Source organism: Myotis daubentonii, chromosome 13 (assembly GCF_963259705.1).
Source record: "Myotis daubentonii chromosome 13, mMyoDau2.1, whole genome shotgun sequence".
Classification (NCBI taxonomy): Eukaryota; Metazoa; Chordata; class Mammalia; order Chiroptera; family Vespertilionidae; genus Myotis; species Myotis daubentonii.
Genome location: NC_081852.1, coordinates 31,274,878 through 31,286,354, shown reverse-complemented (window position 1 = coordinate 31,286,354; position 11,477 = coordinate 31,274,878). Strand labels below are relative to the sequence as shown.

At 43.3% G+C, this 11,477-nt stretch overlaps 1 protein-coding gene and 1 pseudogene across 3 annotated transcripts in view; both read left to right on the top strand.

Annotated features, from left to right (window-relative positions):
* The first annotated feature begins 1,603 nt into the window (after positions 1–1,603).
* BICC1 (BicC family RNA binding protein 1) overlaps positions 1,604–11,477 on the top strand; it is a 244,257-nt gene continuing 234,383 nt past the window's right edge. For all 3 annotated transcript variants that reach the window (XM_059662679.1, XM_059662678.1, XM_059662680.1), the window contains exon 1: positions 1,604–2,052. In XM_059662679.1, coding sequence (XP_059518662.1) covers positions 1,863–2,052 — 190 coding nt within the window. In that variant the 5' untranslated portion in view covers positions 1,604–1,862. The remainder of the gene's footprint in view (positions 2,053–11,477) is intronic.
* On the top strand, positions 6,159–6,585 carry LOC132214537 (small nuclear ribonucleoprotein G-like; annotated as a pseudogene).

The window sequence follows — 11,477 nt, the reverse complement described above, 5'->3', positions numbered from 1 at the left end:
TACTTCCTGCACCTGGTCTTCAGCAGGTGAGCAAGCAGGAGGGTTCTCCGCTCAACAAGGCAGGTTTTTGTGAAGATTAGGTGTTAAAACACACACCTGGGTTTGATTCTTGTCTTTGTTATCTGTTGCTGTGTGACCTTAGTCATGTCTTTTGACTTCCCATAGCCTCAGTTTTCTCCTTTGTCAGTTACAGCATAGTACCCAGCCAGTCAATTGTTAACTAGGCAACTGAACCCGTAAGACTTCTGATTAACCTCAAGCATAGTACACGATTATGCATGGGCCCTCGCCAATGAGATGGCTTGCCTCTCATGTGTGCTAGTAAGCTTCCCCCTGTGGGGACAAGCTGCTATCCCATCCCTCCCTTCAAAAAAAGTAAAATCGTTGTGCTTTTGGTCACAAACCAAAAGAGAGTATGAGTCAGTATTAAATGGGAAAATAGAGTTCCAAGGGCATCCCTAGTGCAAACAAGTTTCTTCTTTCCTGGTACTTCAAGTTTGAGGGTAGCAATGGGTGGGCTGGCCAGGGCAGGTAGGATCAGAGGTTCATTTCTGGTAATCATCTGTGAGACACTGATCTCGAGAACAGAGAAGAGCCCCCAGCCCCTGACAGGAGAGTCAGGGATCAGAAAACCACCATTTCGATCTCAGAGCCCTTTTTTTCCCCTCCTGCTCCCTCCCTCCCCTCTGATTTTTTTTTATAAGCAGCTGAATCCATTCCTTGGGAATCACATCGAAAATGACCCCGTCATTATTCAAGAAAACATTCCCGCCGAAACCGGTTTGGCTCAGAGGATAGAGCGTCGGCCTGCGGACTGAAAGGTCCCAGGTTCGATTCCGATCAAGGGCGGGTACCTGGGTTGTGGGCACATCCCCAGTGGGAGATGTGCAGGAGGCAGCTGATCGATGTTTCTCTCTCATCGATGTTTCTGACTCTATCTCTCTCTCCTTTCCTCTCTGTAGAAAATCAATAAAATATATTAAAAAAAGAAAAAGAAAACATTCCCTTTCCTCGCCATAAAAAGAGTAAGCCTCGTGTCCACCTCGTGTGCAGCTGGCCACTTTGCTGCATGAGAGGAGCGATCTGATTTTGAGCCCTTAGTGGAGGAATGAACTGCATGGAGGCATGACCACAGTGATGTCTGAGAGATGGGCATTGATTGCTTCTTCCGCAAGCCTTCTCTTTTCTCCCTCCTGTTCCCAACTTGTGGGATGGACTGGGGTTCTGGGTTTTAGGGTGTAGTAGCCTGTTGTGTGTAAGTAGAAGGGAAACTGCGTGTGCACTTCGTGTGCGTTCAGGAGGGTGCTGTGCTTGGACCTGGAGAGTGTCTGTGTTTGAAGAAATAGGAAAGTACGTGTGTGGGACAAGATCCATACGTTTAAGTGCAGAAAAGCGGTCGTTCGTACGTGGAGAGCGAGTGTGCGCGAGTAAGCACAAGCGCCAGGGGCCGCCCGCCCGCGCGCGCGTCCGCCCGCCCGCCGGGCTCCCGTGGGCCGGCCGGGCCAATGAGCGCGCGGCTGCGGCGGCGGCGGCGGGCGGGGAGGGAGCGCCGGGCTCCGCGGATGGATGCGCGGGCGGCGCGGCGCGCTCATTTGGCGCGGGCGTTGCTGGCTGGGGGCGGTGCAGCCACTGGCCCGAGACCGCGGCCGGGACCCGGGGCGGCGGGCGGCGTGGGCGGCGCCCGGGGCTGGGATGCGCCGGGGACTCCGTGGCGGCGGCGTCGGTGGCGGCGTGGGCGGCTGCGGGCGGACGAGGTAGCGCCGCGGCGCGGGGAGCCAGACGAGCCCGGCCGGCGAGCGGAGGCGGCGGCGGCGCAGGCACAGCGGCGGCCGCAGCCGGAGCCCGAGCGCCGCGCGCCCACCATGGCCGCCCAGGGCGAGCCCGGCTACCTGGCGGCGCAGTCGGACCCGGGCTCCAACAGCGAGCGCAGCACCGACTCGCCCCTGCCTGGCTCCGAGGACGACCTTGTCGCCGGGGCGCCCCTGCACAGCCCGGAGTGGAGCGAGGAGCGCTTCCGCGTGGACAGGAAGAAACTTGAGGCCATGTTACAAGGTGGGCATCCCCCCGCGTTCTCGGACTCCCGGTGTGCGCCCCCCAACTCCTTTCCGGACATCCCTGTCGCGCGCCCCAGCGCCCGCCTCTCCGGCCCAGAGCCGACTTCGTTCCCGGGTCCCCTTCCCCGCGGAGCCTGGGGACACCCGGGGAGTAGAGATCTAGCGGGACTCTCCACCCTCCCACGCCTCTCAGGTCTCTAGGCACCGGGAACCCTCTGCTAACTTGCCGGCTTCAGAGAAGCCTGAGGCCGGGTTTGTGCCGGCGCGCCCAAGTGGCATTCTGCACTTTGGAGATGCCAGCTTTGGCCCGGACACCTGGGCTGTGCCATCCGGACCCACTCAGACCGCACAGGCTGTGTGATTCTCTCCCCACTCGCTGGCAGCTTTGAACCCTAGCTCTGTCTCTCTCTGTTTCTCTCTTTCCTCTTGTCAGTATCCACTTCCTCCAGCTGAGGGGCCTTGTCTGGCTATTGGAAAACTCCCTGCAGATGTCAAGGCTTAAGACAGGAGTTCCCGCCCCCCATCCTCCACCCTGGAGTAAGAGGGGCCGGGATGGGGGTGAGCATCCAAAGCTGGGGCTTGTGTCAGGGCAGTGGTGCTGGGTTGGAGGACAGTGTGTGTTCATCTCCTGACAGCTTATAAAACACATCTTGAGCTACACTAAGTTCATAAAAATTTTCCTGTACTTTGGGTGTCTGACTATGTCTTTCACAACTTGTTTTTTTTTTTTTTTTTTAACTCCCTAGTTTCTTTGGTACTTCCCGAGGCATCACAGCTTGAACCATGTTGGACTAGAAACACATTCTGTGTTTTAAGGGGAGGATTGGAGTTCTCAGAGTGATTGCTAAAATGTCGAAGGTCATTTTGCCCTTCTTAAAATGGTAATTACTAGCTTAACTGCAGCCATGGATGTGGCTGATTTCCTTCACGTGGAGGGATAGGCATTTTGAATGGCTGTCATACAGTACTGTAAAGGACCAGGCCTTAGTTTCACCAAGGGTGAGTAGTGGATTCATTCAGTAGCTCGTGTCCTTATAACAAGGGAGCATTGGAGCCTTCCAACTTTTTTTTGTGTGTGGCTTTATGCATAACTTACTTTGACTTTATCAGTCAATGCATCGCAATATGGGAGCTATTTAGCCTCTGGAAATGCAGTGGCTTTTTAGAACATTTAAGCAGGTTATTTTAAGAGAGAACAACATGTTTTCCAAAACAATAACTTGGTGGAAACAAATAGCAGGAGTGTTTGGCAGACGTTTTTGGATGAGCTACAAATTCATCTCCCTTGCTGCTTATTTTTATTGATAAACATCCCTAGTGCTTGTCATGTCTCTCACTCTTCCTCTCTTTTCCCCCCTTAAATTATGTGACTTTAGGAGAGTTACTACTGCGATAAACGATTCAAATAAGAATATTGCCAAGTAGATCTGGAAATTAAAGCCCCAGTTGCATTTTGATAACCCATTTTAGTTATTTTGTTTGTTTTATGAATTATTTTTGACCTAGTTTCTGGTTATAAAACAAAATGTTACACTTATTCAGAAAAAATATTGCTGTGTGATTGTTTGGATTTAACTGATAGACCACATACCCTCCTGTTCAACAAGTTTCCAATTTGCTTTCTGCATGAATTCGGAGTGATGGTGGCTCTTCTAATAATACTGCGTCTTCCTTACCTGTTTTTACCTGTGCACGTAGAAATGATGACAGCGATGCTAGCTTCCAGGAAGCCCTCATGCATAACCTGAGCTTTAGAAGTGGATTTCTTTTTTGAAACAATTTTCATTTAGAGAAAAAAGAAATATAGGTGAGGCTTTTAGAAATTTTTTATTCGAAGGCTCTCCCCTTTGATACTGGTATTCTGTCATGAGATGGTTTAGTATTGCTTTGCAGTGATACTTTTTTTTGTTTTTTGTTTTTGTGTTTTTTTTACAGAAAATCTTAACAGAGTTAACCACCCAGTATGTAATAAAATATTCACATTTCTTCACCAGCCAATATGTAATAAAATGTTCACATTTTAACCCCTAAGAATTCTCGAATGATTGAACATAGAGCTTTAACTTTCCAAAATTACCAGTAAGTGAATTAAGCCATCGAAGAAAGTAAATTTTGAACATGTTTGACAGTGGAACCAGTGCATAGTGTACCAGGCGTTTGTGATGCATGGTTTCTAGTGTCACATTACATAGAACCACCAAGTTTGAAGGAACAAGACCAGTTTTCGGAACCAAACATAATCATGTGCTTTACTGCCTTATACCAAATGGTTATAGTAAATGTGGGCACTGGAATCACACAGATAAATCCCTATGGGGCATTGGGACAGTTCCTAGGCCTCTATTTGAGTTCGCTCATCTGTAAAATGGGACTGAAATTAGTACCTTACCCTTAGGATTTTAAGAATTCAAAGAGATCATGCCCAATAAGCTAAAACTGGTCACACTGTTTGGTAAATGATAAGAAATTAATATATATCAGTTTTATTATTATTAATAATACATATTACAATATAGATTCAAAAGATTTCTAGTGCCAATCACAATTTCTGACATATATCATATTCCTAAATAATGGGCCCAAAAGAATTTTGCAATTTCGTAATTGTAGAAATAAAATAGATATCAGGGTAGCACTTTTCATTTGGAAAGTGCCAAGTAAGTGAAGTCTGCATTTGGTTGGGTTTCTGATTATTGTGAGTTTGGATTTGCCATTTTTCTTTTCACAGTTGCCTTAAACTATGTGCAGTTTTCCAATTTAAATCAGGATAAATAAGATTATCTGCTTTTAAGTCTACATAGTGTGAATTGGTGATTGTAATGCTTGGAATTTGTTTCCAGAGAGAGTGTCCTGGGGGCAAGTTAATCTTTAATGGGTTGTATTTTTATTAGTAGAGAAATTCTTCTACGCAATGGACCAAAAATTCAGTGAGGTTAAAATATGGGCAATGGAGTAGTGGTCAAAGAAATGAAATACTATTCTTGGATGATCATTAAATTCCCACAGATTTGATATACATAAAACTACCAGAGAAAAATCAGTAGTGTTTCTTTTCTTCTTTTTATTTTGCTTACTAACTACCTTGGAATAGCCATACAGAGTGTTGGACATTTTTGCTCAAACCTAAATGGGTAATAAAATTTATCATCTTCAACAGTTTTGTAAATGGGAACTTACTTTCAAGTTTAGTTAAGGCTTTGATCGGGTATGTTCAGTATTGGGATAGATACCATGGACAGCATTGTTTAAGGATAAAGAAAAATTGTTTTTAATTTATTTAATATTGCTCTTCAAAATTTAGATTTTACGCTCTATGTGAGATCATAGAGCTGATTCATTTAAGTTAGTTAAAACGAGAGTTTTGATACGTGAAGAGGGAGGAGAGGTAGAGGGGGAAGTGTGGAGAGGTAGAAAATACATGGGTCAAGAGTCAGAAATAGTCTTAGCTTGCCAGAGTCCTGAGAGGCAAAATGGACTTTGTATACTTTAACTCTTCTTTTTCATTTTCAGTTGTTGTTTACATCTTACGGTTACGCTTTTCTTTTTATGTTGAAAAAACTTGTATGTGTACAGTACAATGAAAAATTCCTACATCAAATTCAGAAGCCCAGGAATTTTCAAAGTTCTGAATCCCTTGAGTTTCATCATAGAAAGAAGGAAGTGTTAAAAGGGGGGAAATGTTCTATTTTCATGAATTGAGGTTGACATCTGCTGGGCTTTTTGGATATTGCTGTTAAGGACTTTAAAAACCATGTTGCATTTTTATAATAACAGGCACAACTGGGGGCATTTTTCTGCTTGCTTGAACTAGCCACTGAGACAGCCTATCACACATTGATTAGAAGTAGAGCAGCAGTTACCTCTTTAATTTGACAAACTTCAGTGAAGATTGTCATATGATTTGGTGAATACTCTCAGATCTTCTGCTGGGAGTAGGGAGAAATAAGCAAAAAGAAATGAAAATGGGAGTACTGGAAATGAAGATAAATAAAAAGTAAGCTTACTATAGTTTTCTAGCTAATGTTTGATTAATGCTAATACACAACAAGAACAAATTACTTTATGAAGCTTAGTGGTTAAAAACACAGGGCTATGGACAGCGGCCCCGAATTCCGTTTGGAAGTATCTTTCAGCTCGCTTGGCCACCATGAGCAAAGCTTACCCTCCCGAGTTAAAAAACTTTATGGACAAGAAGTTGTCATTGAAATTGAATGGTGGCAGACATGTCCAAGGAATATGACGGGGATTTGATCCCTTTATGAATCTTGTGATAGATGAATGTGTGGAAATGGCAACTGGTGGGCAACAGAACAATATTGGGATGGTGGTAATACGAGGAAATAGTATCATCATGTTAGAAGCCTTGGAACGAGTATGAAGAATGGATGTAGTTACCAGAGAAATCAACTGCTCCCACACGTCCCCTCTCCACAGCACCTGTTTTACTACAATATGAAAATAGAGTCCAGTCCATTTTCACATTGAACTTTTGTTAAATAAACTTTTGTATTGGTCAAAAAAAAAAAAAAAATACAGGGCTATGGGCCAGACCAGGATTTGAATCTTGGTGTTACCTTTCATTTTTTTATTTTATTGTTATTATTTTGTTATTTATCACCTGAGGATTTTTTTTCATTGATTTTTTTTTTTTTTTTAGAGAGTAGAAGGGAGGGAGGGAGGAAGAGAGAGAGAGAGACATTAATGTGAGAGAGACCCGTCAATTGGTTCCCTCTGCCCCAACTAGGGACCCAAATGTGTACCCTTGATCAGAATCGAACCTATTACCCTTTTTTTTAAATTAAAAATATATTTTATTGATTTTTTACAGAGAGGAAGGGAGAGGGATAGAGAGTTAGAAACATCAATGAGAGAGGAACATCGATCAGCTGCCTCCTGCACACTCCCCACTGGGGATGTGCCCACAACCAAGGTACATGCCCTTGACCGGAATCGAACCTGGGACCCTTGAGTCCGTAGGCCGACGCTCTATTGCTGAGCCAAACCGGTCAGGGCGAACCTATGACCCTCTGGTTCAAAGGCTGACACTCTAACCACTGAACCAAACTAACCAGAGCTGGGTGTTACCTTTTAATAGGGAGCTAGGGAAAATTCATCACCTGCAGACTCATTTCTAAAAGGAGGTGTTGATAATAGTGCCTGCATCCTTAGGTAGTTGTGATAAGAGAATAAAGATGTATGTAAGACATCACAGTGCTGGCCACATAGGAAGTGCTGAATACATGAATAAAACCATATTCACTATAAACTATAGTTCGTAAAATTCACATTCTTATATTGAAAATGAAAATCAAATATATTGGAACATGAATTAAGTGGTCTTATGATAAAATGGACATTCGCAGCTCTCAAAACATTATTATTGGCCTTTTCCCATTAGCTCACAGTGTCCCTCGTAAAGATGGTTGAGTACTTACTGAGTAAAAGCATATTAAACGTGAGTGTGGAATTTTAGACTTTTCTCAGGATGGGAAGGCTTTTTATACCCCCCTTAGTTTTAATTGTTCCTGCCTTGAGTTTATTTCTTTCTTTGAACTGTCCTTAGCCATTCACTTCTGATATTTTTATGAAAGACTTATAAGCAAGATCAATTAATTTCCCTTCTAATATTTTGTTTCTCTGACCTTGTCATTCACTGATGTCTAGAAAGACGTTTTCAAAGAAAACGCTGTGCCCAGGCTAACGTGTTCTGTTTGCGCACTCGTCAGGTGGGGACAACAGTAGTGTCCTCTTCTGGGGATCCTGTGAGCATTGAATGAGAGACGATGCATGTGAAACCCTTAGCCCAGTGCCAGGCACATGGTGCTTATTAGTAAACGTTAGCGCAGCAGCCACACTGTGCCACGTGATGGGTAAAGGCTTCCTAACATTAGAAAGAAATGCTTGTCAGGTTTGTTTTGTGTTTTAAACTGCATAGTAATCCTTTTCTTTGCAGCGGTCGCCAGCCTTTTGGACCTCGCGGACCACCAGCGATCCGAGGACCACCGGTTGGCGACCGCTGCTACGGGAACAGTTGATTTATTTTTTAGTGAAAGACTTCTTCCTATTTGAAAACTCGTTAGGACAGTTATAGTTGAGTCAGAGAGCAGAACTGAAGGTTAAGATTACTTGGCAATCTAAATGAAAAACAACAACAAAAACCACCCGAGACTGTAGCTTGGCAGTAACCAGCTCAGAAACTGCCATCAGACTGTCTTGGCTGGGGGTCCTAAGGTCGCATCTCTGGAGACCTGTGAGGACAAAATGAGGATTAAGCACGCTCAGTAACTGCTTGCACTCTCAGTAAATCCTATCTCTGTGAAGACTTGGGGGGGGGGGGTTTGGTTTAGTTGATCATTGATGAGTTAAAACACTGGAAGGTTTGCCATATCAGTGAGTTTAACAGGCAGGAATGTATTTGGCTGCGATGAACAGAAAACCCAACACACAGTGGCTTAAACAAGCTGGGGTTATTTTCCTCAACTAACAAAACGTCTGAGGCCAAGCGGTCCAGGCCCCACAGCAAATGCCCTTCTTGCCACTGCTGTCCTGAGCCTGTGGCCTCTGGCCTCATTGTTATAGTCTGGCTGTGCTGTGCCTTGATTTGCCCTGTGGTCTGTGCAGGGAAAGAGAGGGGAACAAAAGTTGTTTTCTGTTCAAGATTTTGGCTATTTATGTGATAAAGGCTTCTCTGTCCTGGAACTTCCGTCTGTATTTTCTTGGCCACTCTTCGCTGCAAGAGATTCTGGGAATGTAACCTCTCTTCCAGGTTCTCTAGAAGTAGGCAAGGAAGAAGGATGATCCAAACCATTCTTTTCCTACACGGGCAGAGCAGAGGGCGTTGTGACAAAAATTCCAAGGTGTAACGGAAGCAAAAGCTTACCTGTATTGGAGATTTAGGCCTGTATTGTTAATCCCTTGGAATTTAGATTATTTGGTAATATAAGTGGGCAGATTCCTTTCTTTTTCTTTTTTCATAATCGAGTAGTAAATCTCAATCCCAGAGAAGAAACACCTTTGATCATATAAAGCTGTTCTCATTGTGTTACCCCTTTTACAAATACGACCTAGGACCACCGAGTTCTGTAACTGTCTTTTTATTTTCCCCTCCACAATTTTCTCCATAGCAAATGCTTTTTTTCATTGAAAATGACACAATACAAATGCCCATTTTACCTTCCATTACTCTACAGTATTCTTTCTCCCCTCCCTCTTCCATTCTCACCCACCACCCATCACAATTTGCTTTTAGATTTCAGATTCATTGTAATTCAGGTCCTTTGGTTTTTCCGTAAATTCTTCACTGAAGTATAATTTGGCTAACAAAGTCAGAATTTGAGCAGAAGATGAAGTCAGTTTGGAGGCAGCTTGATGGTAGAATTATCAGATTTGTGCCATGTTTTGCTATTAGAAATGGTCCAGAATGACCATTATAATTAAATATAACAATTGGCTCATCCTGGGTTTATTCTAAATTATAGTTCTTAACGCATGGGATAATAGTGACCATGTAGATTCTTTTATGTAAAATGCCTGTTAATTACTGGAGATGAGGCACATTTTTAATACTAATTAATAATGGCTTCTGCAATGTGCAGGAATCATCTTGGCAAGAAACCCTTGTTTAGTTGCAAAAGCCACCACATTTGATTTTTAATCCTTGTAGTGCTAGCATTTAGGGCAGGGGTCCTCAAATTTTTTAAACAAGGGGCCAGTTCACTGTCCCTCAGACTGTTGGAGGGCCGGACTATAGTTTTAAAAAAAAAACTATGAACAAATTCCTGTGCACACAGCGGCGGCAAAAGCACCCGGTGGGCAAGTAAATGTTTTCAGCGGGCTGCATGTGGCCCGCGGGCTGTAGTTTGAGGACCCCTGAAATTTTAGGGTGATATCTAAAATGCACAAACCATCGATACAAACATTATGTAGATGTTATGAATCCATTTTCTCCCTATTAAGCGACTAATGACTATAGGCGATAAAATATTTATGTTTGCAACAAGTATTAAATCCCACTCCCATTTAAGATACTGGCATATAGCCCTACCCGGTTTGGCTCAGTGGATAGAGCGTCGGCCTGCGGACTGAAGGGTCCCAAGTTCAATTCCGGTCAAGGGCATGTACCTTGGTTGCGGGCACATCCCCAGTGGGGAGTGTGCAGGAGGCAGCTGAATCGATGTTTCTCTCTCATAGATGTTTCTAACTCTCTATCCCTCTCCCTTCCTCTCTGTAAAAAATCAATAAGATATATTTAAAAAAAGATACTGGCATATAAAAATAAGATGATCACTTTCTAGCTACAAAGTAGTTTCTTTGTTATAGTGAATACAAAAACCACATATTAGTCTGCATGTTGAGTTGATCTGGAACTTAACTGCAGCTTATGTATAGGGAGATGCGTAAACATAGGATTTGAATATTAGACATTGCTTTATTTCGGATTATGGAAATAATACAAACTTATTACAGAATACTTGGAAGTACAAACAGATGTAAAAAAGCAAAAGTCACCCCTAAGTCCCAAATCCTACATGAACCACTGATAACACTTTGGAAATTTTTTCCTGGTCTTTAAAAAATCTGCCTGCACGTAATGTATTTTTGTGATAGATATTGATATGCCATGTACAGTGTTAGGCTTTGGTGCGGCAGGCACAACTGAGGTAAATATAGTCTCTGCCTTTGTGTGACTTGTGTCCCTTAAATTCTAAACTGGGATCGCACTTCCCTTCTTTTTCACTTCAGATTGCATCATGGGAATTTTCTATTTCATTAAAGATTCTTGAAGAACATGGTTTTAGTGGTTGTATAATATTCCCTTTTGACCTATCATACTTTGCTTAAACAGTACAACGTTTTGTAAACATTCTTAGTGGCTAGGGGCGGTGGGAAGAGCCTGATGTTTGTACTCCTCCTTCCTGAGATTGAGATCCCGGCTCTGTCATTTCTTGGTTGTGTGGCCGAGGTTCACTTTAATAACTTCTTTGAGCCTCAGCCCTCTGATCTCTAAAATTGGGGGTAAAAGTAGTTTCTAGGTTGTGAGGGTTAGAAATACTGTACGTAAAGCACCCGCCAGGGCCAGATGCAGTGCGCATGCTTAAGAAATGGCAGGCCATGAAAATTAATTCTGCTGCCCCAAACACTTTTGCCTAACAACCTTTTTTGCATCCTTGAGTATTCTCATAGGAAAAATTCTTACCAGTGGAGATTTTGGGGGTAAATGGCCTGGGCATTTTAAGGCTATTGATAAAGCTTGCCAACTTATTTTTGGGGAAGATTCATAGGTTAGGGAGCAGAGACAACAAATTTGCAGGATATTTCTTCCTTGTACCTGTGATTCCCACAACCTGGTTTATTTGAGCTGGTGGTTGTAAGAAATTAGGAAGTAATTGAATTACCAGTTCAGAGTTAGAGTTCTGCTTGTTT